We start from the raw sequence: 13,363 nt of genomic DNA, 5'->3' as shown, positions 1-13,363 counted from the left end.
ACGGGCTCTGCCCTGGCTCCCTGGGCCTCCCTTCCCTCATCTACACTCTCGGAGGGGTGCCAGGTGCTGAGGAAAACCCCTGAGCCAAATGACATGCCATGCAAGGGTGATCGGAAGAAGCGAAATAAAATACAAGATCAGAACACAGCGGAATGAGTGCTATCCCAAGGACGTGTTGACTGCTTTGTGACTTCAAGGTGGCCCCCCCGGTAAAACCAAATTTGTGGGTAAGTTTTGAAAGGAGTAACATTGCTCAGTTTCTTAAAAATTTTGTATGCCAGGAATTACAAATCTCCTACCGCTTTACAAAAGTAGCTGATTGCTTAAATTACTGTCGATTACTGTCTGGTAGAACAGCTTTGAAGAGACATTTTCAATGCGTTCCAGTGAGTATGTTACAGTTCCCCAAGGAGCACTCTTAAAAATATGAATGAACTTGTTAATTCTGTGGCAAGGTCACGTCTTGGTTCCTAATTTTCTGAAAAACAGCTTCCTACTTTTCTGAGTTCCTTGGAGCATTTAATTGTAGCTCAGACTTCACATGCAGCCCCAAATACCTTGAAGGGTCCTTTGCTTTAACACGGGCACCTCGTGGGACTTTAAATTACTCAGGAGTGAGGCAGTGCCCACATGTGCAGGCCTCCCAGTGCTGAGTCCGTGTGAACGCCTTCACACGGGGGCGCCCACATTCTGGGTTACGGGGTGGCTGGCAGGTCGGGGGCAGGGCCCTGCTCTGCCACCTACCAGATCTGCAACTTACACAAAGTTCTGGGCCTCAGTTTCCTCCTCTGTAAAGTGGGTATGACGACAGCCCCCTTCTCCCAGGGCTATCTTGAGGGTTAAGTGAAATTACGGAGAAACGGAAGTACTCACGAAACAGTGGTTGCAATTCGATTTAAACGGATGAATCTTCTGTTTGTGTTTGATTTGCTAGTCATCACATACACGTGGGGGAGGGGGGAAGGCGTCTAGTTTTCTTTCCAGACTTTACAGGGGTCACGTCTTCAGCCACAGAAACCTCACCGGACCAGCTCAAGCCCTGCTTTAGCCATCATGAGACAAAGCCTCGGCCATGGGATCGTCTCCACGTGCCACCTCTGGGAGCACCAAACCCCCCAACTGTCAAATTCCCATGACTGGTGGGGTTTTTAAGCACAAAGCTTCGAGGAGTAAAACGCCTTCTAGGCTCAGCAGAGGATGACAGACGGCCCAATTCCTACAGCAGCCACTGGTGGCTTCTAACCAGACAGCCTGTCAGGAGGCTGGTGGGGGCAGCTGCTGAGGGCACTGGGTCTGACGAGATGCAGGAAATCAGCAGAGAGGCCAGGGCAGGACGGCCTCACTGCTTCCATCTGGTTCTTTTCTAATTTCCCGCCCCGCAAAGTTCCCAGCCCGGTTCTCCTCCGTGAGCAAGCCAACCTCAGTGCCTGCCCCTGGCATCCTCACCCACTCCGCGAACTCGCTCCCTGGGTGCCCACATCTCTCCCGTGATTCTGACTGCCTCCTCCACGCAGGGAGCCCTTCCCTAGCCAGCTGCTCTCCCGAGTGCCACGTACACCTCTCCAGGCGCCTGTCCTCTGCTGTACCACTCACCGTCAGCCTGCCGGGAGCCATGTGCACTACTCCCCCCGGAGCCCGCTTTCCCCCTGCGAGGGTGCCCCCCACGGCCCCACCCGCTCTTCCCCAGGCCCTGCTTCTCAAACCCTGCCTTTCCACGTCCCGTGCGAGGCAGGCAGGGGACTCACCGGGCCATCGAGGCCGTGCTGGGCGGCTGTTTTCTTCACCTCTGGCTTGGACGCGATGATGAGGTAGGTCTCGATGCCCTTCTCGTCCAGGTACTCACAGCGGCTGCCCCCGTCGCCCGGCTCCACGTCGAACTCGCCCTTTAGGCAGTCCATGGTGCTCTGGGAGATGTGCACACGCCTGGACGGCAGCAAGAGGCCCGGGACCGTCAGCGGAGGGTCGGGCCACCCCGAAGCCCAAGGCTGCCGGGGAGGCGGGGACACACGTGCCACCAGAGCTCCAGCCGGGGTGCCCCGGTGCTAACTGGCTGTGAGGGCCGTGTGGCCCCTGCCCCTCTGGGCCTCAGTGCCACATCCGCGAAACAGGAAGGAAACACCCTCAGGCTGCCCGCAGCACCGGGCCAGGTGAGGAGCGTAGAAGGCCGCTCTGAACTCGGTGGTGATCCTACCGTCATGCACCTCACATGGCTCCCACCCGCCGTCAGGGGGTTGTTACCCGTTTCTGGGGAGTCACCACTGAGGGACAGAACCCTGACTGCCCCGGAGGGCCGCTCCCTGACCCAAGCGGGGAGGGTTCCTCTGCGTCCTCGGCCCGTCCGCCCTGACTGGCTGCTGGTATAAAGGAGCTCGAGCCAGGTGTGCACCACGTCAGAACCTGTTCCTTGGGTTTGGCGTCCTGCGGGGAGCCTTGGAGGCGGCTACGTCTGTGCCGGCATCTGTGGCCGGGGAGATGGGGCCAGGAGAGGACGGGGACGAGGACACACGGCTGCAGAGGCCCAGGCAGGAGGCAGCTGGGCCCGGGGCAAGCAGGCAGGCGCCCCGAGGAAGAACACTGCTCCTGGGTGTCTCCCGGCTGAGTCCCAGCCCCGACGGATGGACGGTCCCCTCCCTCAGCGCCCACGCCCGCCCACCGGGAAGGAGATGCTCGCTCACCCGGGGATGCCACCGGCCTCCATCTTGTTGGCCACAGTGACGTCAGTGGACCACACGTCATACTGCCAGCGCTTCTGGCCCAGGACGCCCCCCAGCACTGTGCCTGTGTGCACCCCCACACGCATGTCCACCCCAGTCTTCGTCTTCTCCCGCACGTACCTGCCAGGCACACACGGAAAGGAGGAGGGTTGGGCATGGCCGTGGCAAGGTGGCCAGCCCTCTGTGCCCTGCGGGAAGAGTCCTGCACTGGCTTTCTCCCACTCCAGGCCGAGGGGGCCGCTGGGCACTCCACAGCTCTCTGCCTGCACTTCAGCTAAGTGACCTGTGGCTAGGGGTCCAGCAGGTCGGCCCGGGCCCAGGCTCGCGTCGCGAGTTAGCGTGATGGGGGTGCAGGCAGGAAGCCACAGAATAATGGCCGCTACCTCCCCGCGTCCACCTGTACCAGGCGCCCGCGCGCAACAGGGAAAGCTGCCCCGAGGTGAGGGAAGTGGAGGTGAATGATCCTGAACTACCCACCCCCCACATGTTCCCAGCACAGCATTTGTGTCTAGGCCAATGTCAGAGAAGCTCTAATCCAGAAGATGGTAACAATGCAAAACCGCCCTCTGGTGTTAAGGTGTCCCACCCCCCCCCCCGCCCCCACCCCGGCCTCCATCCTGGTGGTGGGGTGGGAAACTGCAGCAAGGAGCCCCCTTCCCTCCTGGTGCCTGATCCCAGCCAGGGCCTGCCTGCTGGGGCCTCTAAGCCACCTGCAATGTGACAGCGACAGGGGAGGGTGAGGGGGGAGAGGGCAGCGTCCTCCCAGTGGCGGAGGCAAGAGCCCTGGCTGGGAGCCCAGAGCAGAGGCCGGGGCCCTGTCCCACCTCTGCTGCCCCACGTCGCTGCCACACTCGGACTTTCCGACCTGAGACGGGCCTGGAGGCTCACAGTGAGAAAACACGGAGAGAAGGGACGGGGAGCCTGGGGGGACTCCAAACCAGTGTGAGGAGGTGTGACAGCCTTTACCACGACTGCCACTTCTTTAGAAAACAACAGTGGATGCAGGCTGGGCCCCTCAGAGGCCACGGAAGGCTTTCGGCCCCTCAGCTGGCAAGAAGGCGAGCCACGTCCCCCCTTCCCAGAGCCGGGGGCTGAGCCGCCTGCCGCCTGCCGACCAACACGGCACCCACGTCCCGTGGGGGCCTGGGGTGCGCCGAGCCCCCACAACGGACCACGGAAGGCCCGCCTCTCCCGTGGTCCAGAGCCCCTCCCCCCAGAGGCCCCACTCACGAGATGGCCTCCACCATGGCGAGCCCCATAAGGATGGAGCAGACGGCGTGGTCCTCCCGGTAGTCGGGCAGGCCGCAGATGCAGTAGTAACAGTCGCCCAGGATCTTAATCCGCAGCTGGTGGTATTTCTGAAAGAACAGGGTGTGCGACGTGGCTCTGAGTCCCTCGCGGGCACGGAGGGCCGGCAGGGGGCAGAGCAGGCCCCCGTGCGAGGCGACCGTGGGAGCCCCGAGGGTGGCCCCCCGCCGCGCCAGAGGCCGAGCGGGGGCCGGGTACTCACGGCCGCCAGCTTGTCAAAGCGGGCGAAGAGCTCGTTGAGCAGCTTCACGAGCTCCTGGGCACTGCAGGCGGAAGACAGCTGGGTGAAGCCCACGATGTCCGCAAAGAGGATGCTGGGAGAGCAGAGAGGGCGCCACCGTGAGGCTCCAGGCGGCGTGCCTGGCCCCACCACCAGCTCCTGCCCCAGGACCACAGCAGAGGGGTCCCTGCTCGACCCCAAAGCGGCAAGCCCCTGGCACTCCCAGCGCGAATGAGGGGCTCTGCCGTTTAGTTTATCCTCGTGGGCCTCTCCTCTCCGGGCCTCCTTCCCCCACGCTGCCTGTTCCTGCCCCGTGATGAAGTCACCCGTCTTGGTAGGAGCACAGCTGTTAGCCCCTAGCCGGCCCGGAATGGCTGGGTGACCTCACAGACGTCACCCCCGCACTCTGGGTGACGTCTGTGCGATGATGGGGACTGACTACATGGCCCAGACGGCTCATTCTCGGCATCCGTCTGCAAGACTGCTTCCACGGGGGCCGAGGCTCACACTGAAGGCGTGGCCTAGCTTCTAGTCCTGGGGGAAGACTCTCGAATCCCACAGTGCTTGGCTGACCCCACAAAGCCCAGCCCCTGTTCCGCTCTTGGAGCCCAGGCCCACGGGCCGGCGCACCTGACATTCTCGTGGCGATACATGTACATGGTGTTGAACTGCTGCTGGTCCTTTTGGCTCTCGTCCTTCTTCATGTCCTTTAGCATCTCGTCAGCCACATGCTTGGGCAGGATGGAAAGCATAAGGTTCTCCTGGGAGGAGGAGGAGAGGGTTGGTGGAGAAGCAGGGTCTGTCTGGTCTGCACCCTTCCACGGGCAGGTTTGGATACTTCCGGGAAGAAACACCCCGATGCCGGTGACACACATCAGCCAGGAACCGGCTGACCTTCCACGGGGCCTTACAGGGGCCTCCCCCACGCTGGGAGGCAGCCGGAGGCCCAGGGCAACAGGCTCAGGGCTGTGACGGCACACCTTAAAAGCCCTCACGGGAGTCAGAAATCCATGAAGAAACCCAAGCTTGGTTCTGTACCTCCAGAGTGTCCTCAATGCCACAGGAAAGGTGGCAGTTCCTACGTGGACCCGTTCTCTCCTGCACCGGGAGGGTGCAGGATCTGGGTCACCTACCCCACCTTGCACAGAGCGATCACCCGAGAATTCTGACTGAACATAACATGACTGAAGACCGACTAGGTGCCAGGCGGCATGCTATAACATGCCAATGCCACAAAACGAGCGAGTCGCTGCCCTCAGAGGGCTGAGGGTCTCATGGGGATGGGTAAGCAGGCCCAGCGCAGTGCATTACGGTAAATGCCCGGACGGGAGAGGGACAGCGGGCAGTAACAAAGAAGGGTGGGTGTCAGAGTCTGCCGGGGGTGTTGGGGGCAATCAGGGACACTTCCTAGAAGTGAGGCTAGCCGACTGACATGCTGGGAACATCTCGTCAGAGGGAGCTGCTCACAACAGACACAGAGACCTGGGACACGAGGTTCGGGGACCTGCAGCAGTTTCCATGGGGGCGGGAACAGGGAACCGCGGACCCACGGCTAGGTTTGGAGGGGGGTCCACACTGCCACCTGCGGGCCAAACCTGGCTGCCGCTGTTCGCACAGATAGTGTCTCGCGGGGTGGGGGGGGGGGGGGGGGGGGGCCCAGCCAAGCTCGTTTGTTTACATGTCACCTCTGGCTGCCCCCTCGCTCCAACAGAGTCGAGTTGCTGTGACAGAGAAGACGTGGCCTGCAAAACCGAAAGGGGTTTCTGGCGCTTTCCAGAAAACGTCTGCCGACCCCTGGTTCGCATCCTGAAGGGCCTCATGTGCCAGGCAAGGAACGGGGAGCTCCTTCCTGAAAGCTGGGGGGTAGGCCCAGTGCCCAGGGCTGTGACACAGGAGGGCGGGCCAGGTGACCAGTTAGCAGTCATCTGGGCAAAGTGGGGCTTGGCGACGGCTTGCATCAAGCAGGCGGGACAGGCCCGTGGCTTGGGCCTCTGGGTGGAAGGTGCCGGTCTCTTTAAGTGAGAAATAGAGAAGGAGAGAGAGGTGAGGGGAAAACCAGGGCAGATTTGGGACGCGTGGCAGGCAGACACTGAGCTGGCTCATGGGTTGAGCCTGCAGCCCCGCAGCACGGCTCAGGCTGAGCAACAGGGACAGGGGACAGGAGACAGCCCCCGGGAGTGGGTGCAAGGGGGTGAAGCCAGAGCCAGAAGCCCAGGCAGGGTGCTGTGCCAGGAACCCTGCGCCCCAAGATGGGAGGCAGGTGACGATGGGGAGAACCTGAGGTTCGCAGGATGGAGGCCGGGAAGTGGGGCTACGGCGAGGCTGAGTGGAGGCCTGCGGGGCACAGCAGCGAGAGAAGTGGGGAGGGGGTAGGGGAGGAGACCGAGGCAAGACTGGGAGCAGAGGCACGGCAGGGTCTGACCCCAGCGGCGGAGTGGTTCTGAGGGAGCCATGCCGCACAGGGCAGCGGACAGGGAGGAGGAAGGCGGGCGGGCGTGGGAGGGCCAGGCGTGCTGTGTGTCGAGTGCCGGCTGCCGGAGCCACCTGGGGGCTACGCCACGAGCTGCTGCCTGGCCTGCCCAGGGGTTACTGGACCCCAGAGGAACACAGGCTTGGCAGGGACACCAGCCTGGTGGGTACAGGGCTGGGGGACCTCGTCTCCCACCAGGGCCCTGGGCAGGGTGAGGGCCCAGGCATGGGGGTGCGCCGGGCAGGGTGAGGGCACCGGGCTCCTGTTCTCCCTTGTGTTCAGCGGGCCCTGAGGCCAGAGAACCCAGCGCTACCTGTACTTTAAACACACCTTCTCTGAGGCAGGAGAACCAAGGTGGGGAGGTTCTGCTCCTCTCCTCCGGGCGGGGCAGCCCAAGAGGCTCCCCAGGGTCTGGGCAGAGGGCTGGGGCCTCACCTCCTCCGGGAGAAGTCAGCTTTGCTGCAGGGACAGCCCCTGCCCTTCCGCTCCCGGACAGTCTGAGACCAGAGCCCCTGCCCGCTCACCCATCGCACCACAGGAAGGTCCCTCTCGCTTATCCCGGTTTTCGTGGGGAGAATCGGTCCTCTTGCGGAAGTCACACCGTCGTAAGCAAGCGAGGCCCCCTCGGCCCGGTGGGCCTGGCACTTACAGCGACCACCGTTATTCTTCCATTTCCACAGCTGTCTCCAGCACTGCTAAAACCCTCACGAGCAGCAGCGTTGCAGGGGAATGAGAAGCCGAAATAACCCCAGTGATATGACCTCCATCTGAGCCCAGGAAAGAGCAACGGGGTCTCCTGGACGCTGCACCCCGGCACACCCATCTGCCCTGCCGGTGTGCGGCGAGGGGGCTTCTGAAACCAAACTAAACCCAGGCACCTTGGAGAAAGCGCTCAGCTGGGGAAGAACAGGAGCCTCCGGGAGGATTTTCGAGAAAAGCCAGAGAGACCCGGGGCCCTGCGGGCTCTCAGGGCAGCCTGGGGGGAGGAGGCAGGCTGGAAGGTGGCAGCGAGCCTGGGGCTGGAATCCGGCGTCGTAGCCCCCGCCCGAGTGTGAGGCGCGCTGGTCTGTGCCAGGCCGGCAGGGACAGGAGGGCGTGGTGGTTAAGAGCCCAGCTCCCTCAGTTCCCTATATTGCCACCGACTCACCGTGTGACACCAGGCTGCCACTAACTCCCCTGTGCCTTGGTTTCCTCGTTGGGAAAGCAAGACGAAGTGACCCTGACCCGAAGGCACTGAGAAGGGTGCCTGCACACGGCAAGTGCTCAATGTATTACAGCTCTTCTGTCACCTGAGGTGAAGTGTTACTGAGGGCGTGGGGTCGGCAGGTATCTCAGGAAGACGAGGCCTAAATCTCCTTTGGGCTTTGAAGGTGGCCACAGGTTTATAGGTTAAGAATCCCAGTGGGGTGTTCAAGGTGAGCAGAAAGTCCTCGGCGTCACTTGGCCAGGAGTAGGAGCTCTGTCTGGTCAGGCACAATGACGAAGGAGATGCAAACAAGGGTCCCAGCTTCCATGCGTGTCTTAGCCTTTCTCTCCCTCCTTCCCCACCTCCCCTCCCCACACCCACACCCCACCAGAGGTGCATGAAGGCGCTCACTAGGGGGAGGAAGAGGCAGATGTGTGACGAGCGTGGGGGGCACCCGCCAGCCTGGGGAAGAGGTCGCTCAGGTGTGTGAGCCAGCAGGGGGCGCGGGACACCAAGGATTAGGAAAGTCACAGTGCTGTGCTGAGCCAGCCTGTGCAACCCCAGCAGCCGTTACCCACACGGTCAGGCCTTTCCCGCCCTCTCAGACCCTGACCCTCCAGAAGAGCTTCTCTGGGTTCCCTTGAAGCCAGACTAGTCCTGAGAGGTGCTTCGTGCCCCTGACCACAGTCCCAGTTTCTCTGAAAACACAGCCAGGCGTCTTCAGGGGTGCAGGGCCGCCCAGAGCAGGTGCGGGATGTGGCTTGGCCTCCCCGGCATAGAGGCAGAGCCCGCTCTTCCTAAAATAGCAACTACTATATGTTTCGGAAGTCATAAGAATGTTCCAAGTCTCTGACCCATCAATAGCTCTCCTGGGAATTTCTCCAACAGAAATAATCCAAGAAAAGTAAAAAGATGTGTGTGCAAGAACTGCATTGTAACCTCACTTATACTCGAGGAAAAGACTAAGTGGCCCAAATGCCCAGCTGATGGCTCATTCGACCGGGACACATCCTTCAGATGGAAGATTATGGAACCTCAGAAGTGACCATAATGAAAAGTGCTACGATAAGAAAACGACCAGACAGCAACTGTATCCTGAGAAGGGGACCACAGACCCACATGTGCATCTGAGTCAAGGCGGAAGAGTCTGCACGAAACACAAAAGGGTAACTTGATCTGGCGAATGGAATTCAGAGAAAACCTGAAATGTTTTTCAAAACTGCTATATGGTTATACTGCTGCGGCTGCTTTTTCAAAATACTTTCTAAACCGGAAATAAACACAAAACTTCCTGTTGCCGCCAGCTGTGACCCTGACCCCAGCTTGTCTATAATAACCGTTCCTGCAAGTCCAGGGGGGCGGGCTTTGGACCCCCATGTCTGCTTGGATGTGAGCTGAGGGAGGAGACTGATGGCCGGGGAGGACCCCTGCCCCACCGCACAACGGAGAGGAGGCAGAGGCCCTCTTAGGTTGCTGAGTGACAGAACAATCACCATAGGCTGGTTTCTTGCTGTAGCTCTCAAATACCACAACCCCCTGGGCAAATGGACACCAGTGACTAATATCAAAATCGTCCCTCTTCTTTGCTAAGACTTTCTCATCTGCCCTCGACTTTTACATACATGTAATACTGTCTCCATTTTGCAGGTGACCCAACCAAGGCATGGAGGGGCTAAATGGTTTATCCCAGGTTCCTCAGAGTTAGTGACAGACAGCACTGGAACCCAGGGCTCTTTGACCAAAAGAATGGGTGGTGTTTTCTTCTACACCAAAGGATGTGCTTTTCACACACGAATTCTCCCACCCACACTGGACGCTGTTCTGCTACAAATGTGAAGGCACAAGAAGTGCCCAAATCTTCCCTAGCAAGGACCTGACAACACTGTTCTAGAAACCCAGAGGTGAGCCCACTGGAACATTCTGTGGGCCCCAGTGCTCATGGAGTTGTTAGGGCACCTGGCTACTCCTTGCAGACGGGGACTGAGCTGAGACGTCCGCGGTGCCCCAGCACGGGGCCCGGCAGCATCCCAGACCACCTGTGGGGCTCAGGGAGGCCAGGCCGGGCCAGTGGCAGCTGCTGGAATTTCTTCTGATGGGTCAGCAGGGAAGAGGAGGTGGGTGCTGCTGAGGTGGACCCCCGGGCCTCCATGACAGACCTGGGCAGGCCTCAGTGACCTCCCTCAGCCTCAGTGTCCCCCCCGCCCCTCACTGGCTGAGGGCACGAGAAAACGGGCCAGTGCTGTGAGGCCCTGTCTCAGTGACTGGCAGTGGACTCTGAGTGTAACCAACAGGGCCAGACATGAGGGCCCGGAGATGCTGAGCCACCCCAAGTCCGTGAGGGAGGCCAGCTGCGTCAGTTCCAGAAGGCCTCTGCTAGGACACATGTGCAGTGTGATGCCACCCAATGGACTGAAAGCGGCCCAAGAACACGTGGTTGATGTGGGGAACTTGGCATTCGACGCTGCTACCTGGAGGAGAAATCTATGGGGAGTCCCTGGACGTCGGGCTCAGGAAGGTCCCTGGTTCGGCTGAGCCATCCCTCAGGACATTAGGACCCACGACCCAGTCTGGCCTTCGGAGTGGCAGCCTCAGCATCACCTGAGGGTGGTTCCTCAGGAGGCCCAGATACCCTCAGGCAGCTCGCAGTTCACCCAGGCCCTCACCGGGGAGTGACCACAGGGTGTAGGAGCCTGAGGCCAGGCATCAAAGGGGGGCTGAGGAGCTGGGAACCCGGCCAGAGGAGTGGGGGCTCTGCAGTGGCACAGAGCGACTGTCACGTCTGAGGACGGCAGTTGTATGGAAAAGGGAGGACACTTGCTCCGGAGGTCCCCCCGGAGGAAGCTAGTGATGGAAAGCTGTGGGGAACAGACTGTTGTTTCCAGCGCAGAAAGAATGTTCGAAGAGTCAAAGCAGTTCAGTCGAAGAATGCGCTGCCCTGAGAGCTAGTGAGCTCCCGCCCCGGATGCTGGGTGAGCAGGGAGTCAAGCGCAGGATGGAAGACTAGCCCGGGGACACGGAACCACCAGACTCCGTAAGTCCAGGCCTGGGGCCCTGCGACATGGCGCCACACAGAGAGACAGAGAAGGTGGTGAGCTGCCTCACTCGGTCTCCCTCCGGTCCTGCCGTGCTTGGATGGTTATCCTAAAAATACACGCAAAGTCAAGGCCGTGACCCTCTCTGGGAAAAGAACCAAATAAGCCAAAAGAACGAACAAGCCCTGAAAGTCTCTAGTGGGCTTTCTGGGTACAGCAAAAAAACTACCCAGATCCTGGGGAGAAGCACCTGAGGCCCGTCCTGGGCGGTGTGCCACCCGGGGACCGGGGTCGGGGGGTGGGGGGCGGCTGGCTGGGGCGCAGCGCGCGTCCTGGGCCTGGGATGGAGATCTGTAAACACGCATTTGCTGCACTGCTCAGGTGAGCAGTGAGCCCCTGACCGGGGCGGTCTGTCAGCATGGTCCCCCCAGGCTCTGGGAAGGAACCAATCGAGCCTCCTCCTCCTCAGCGGTGACTCAGGCCAGGCCGCGCCTCTGTGCTGGCTCAGGATCAAGACAGAGGCAGGAGGCCTGCGCTGTCCCCAGGGGCCCTGATGAGGCATTCAGGAGTTCATTACAGCAAGGCGGCCGGCAGGGATCTGGATACCTGAGCTTGGCTGATGAGAAGCTAAGTTTCTGCAACATCCTCGAAAAGGGGGCAGCGGCAGGGAGGGAGACTTCAATGGAGAGAGAACTCAGCAGTGATCTGGTGAGATGCTGCATGAAGCAAACATGTAAAGTCTGTAAGGTGGGGCCTCGTGTATGCGCACGTGTGCCCTATACATGTGCTGTGTGTACACACACGTCACCACAACCCATCACGGGCTATGAGCAGAGACACAGCTGTCCGCAAACACATCTGTTCTGGGCCTGATTTCTCCAGACTCTTAGAGCTTCCGGGCCGCTTCGAAGCCAAAAAAGGGCAATGGACTCCAACAGTGCCCATCCCGGCCTGACCCGCTGGGCAGAGGAGGCAGCAGAGGAAGGAGATGGGGGGCAGGAGGCCCTGGGCGGCTAGCCCCGGGAGGTCAGAGCCCAAACGGCTCACCTCTCCCTGATGAGAGGGCGAAGGACCACAGCATGTAAAATCTGGAAACTCCAGAGCCGTGCCGGGGGGCAGACAGCCACCATCCAGACTGGGGACCCACATGTGCTACTCCGCCCAAAAGACACGGTCACAACCTCACTCAAAGAACAGTCACTGGTCGTCTCTGCAAGTCCCCAAGCTAAATGCTGGGCAGGTCAAAGGTGAAGAGTACTCCTAAGAGCTCGGGTGGTCAGGGCAGTCAGGTCACCTGGGAGTGACTGGTCTCGGGGGGCAGGAGTGCTATGCTGTCTTCAGCCAGGGGTGTGGGAATTCACAGGGGACGAGGGGCTGTAGCACTCAAAACCCAGCATCTCTTTAAACAAGACCCTCCAATGTGAAAACAGGCTCTGAGCCAGCATCCCCAGGGTCTCTCAAGATGTCGGCTCCAAGAAGGAAGCAGGGCCACACTTAATCTTGGCATTGTGGGAGCCAGACTAACAACTAAGTCACCACCAGGACATGTCACCTGGAACAGAACAGAAGTTGCACAGAGCCAGGGGCAGCCCAGAACTCTTGCCCTGCTGGAGGGGAAGAGGGGACACAAACCATGGGACTTCGGTCACTTGCCCGGAGGCCTGCCTAGTCTCTAGAGACGGGGGCCAAGGTGACTGCAATTATCAGGAGATTGCCCTTTAGGCGCAAATACGGTCTCGTGTGTGGAATCTACAGCCCTCGCCTAGTGTGGCTATACAGAGCAGGTGCCCCTCAGAGATCTGGTGAGATGCTGAGCCGTCGACGAGGAGACGTGGCCCGAGGGGCAGGCCGTCACCCTCTAGCACAGCACTGCCAGAACTTTCTGCAAAGAAATGCTCTGTAACCTGTGCTGTCCAGTATGGTAGCCGTAGTCACTTGTAGCTGCTGAGCACACGAAGAGTGGCCAGTCCAACAGAGGAAGTGAGTTTTAATTTTTAGATTTTAATTCATTTCACTGAAGTAGCCACACGTGCCTAGGGCTACCACATCAGACAGCGCAGCTCTAGAACGCCACGGCACGTAAATACGGCTTCCGCGGCCCACCGTGGGTAACACAGAGCCGCTGCCTAGAGTGCCGCCTTGAGAACGACGCTGCAGCCGCCTCTGTGATCCATGGGAAAGAGCTCAGTATCTGCTTCCGACCTTGACCTGGAAGCAACAGCTCAACCCACCCCGGGCACGAAGTTTCCAGCGGGTTAAACCGACCCGCTCTCTACTTGTGAGGGTCGCTCGTGGTTTGGCTTCACTCCCTCTGCCTCCTCCCAGGGGGGCAATAAATCTTGCTGGTGCTTTTCCCAAACACAGCTCCCACCTTCCTCTTCTTCCTGGGCCTCCCCTCCGGTCCCACTCCAGGGCCGGCCGGGCTCCTGACCT

At 60.3% G+C, this 13,363-nt stretch overlaps 1 protein-coding gene across 2 annotated transcripts in view; it reads right to left on the bottom strand.

Moving 5' to 3' along the window:
- Nucleotides 1-13,363, bottom strand: part of ADCY3 (adenylate cyclase 3) — an 89,977-nt gene that overhangs the window by 16,754 nt on the left and 59,860 nt on the right. For both annotated transcript variants that reach the window (XM_030311523.1, XM_030311522.1), the window contains exons 4-8: nucleotides 4,873-5,003; nucleotides 4,225-4,336; nucleotides 3,945-4,072; nucleotides 2,676-2,834; nucleotides 1,746-1,923 (exon numbers count right to left, since the gene is read on the bottom strand). In XM_030311523.1, coding sequence (XP_030167383.1) covers nucleotides 1,746-1,923; nucleotides 2,676-2,834; nucleotides 3,945-4,072; nucleotides 4,225-4,336; nucleotides 4,873-5,003 — 708 coding nt within the window. The remainder of the gene's footprint in view (nucleotides 1-1,745; nucleotides 1,924-2,675; nucleotides 2,835-3,944; nucleotides 4,073-4,224; nucleotides 4,337-4,872; nucleotides 5,004-13,363) is intronic.

This window comes from Lynx canadensis, chromosome A3 (assembly GCF_007474595.2).
Source record: "Lynx canadensis isolate LIC74 chromosome A3, mLynCan4.pri.v2, whole genome shotgun sequence".
Lineage (NCBI taxonomy): Eukaryota > Metazoa > Chordata > Mammalia > Carnivora > Felidae > Lynx > Lynx canadensis.
The sequence above is the reverse complement of the archived record's forward strand: the minus strand, read 5'-3'. Positions and strand labels throughout refer to the sequence as shown.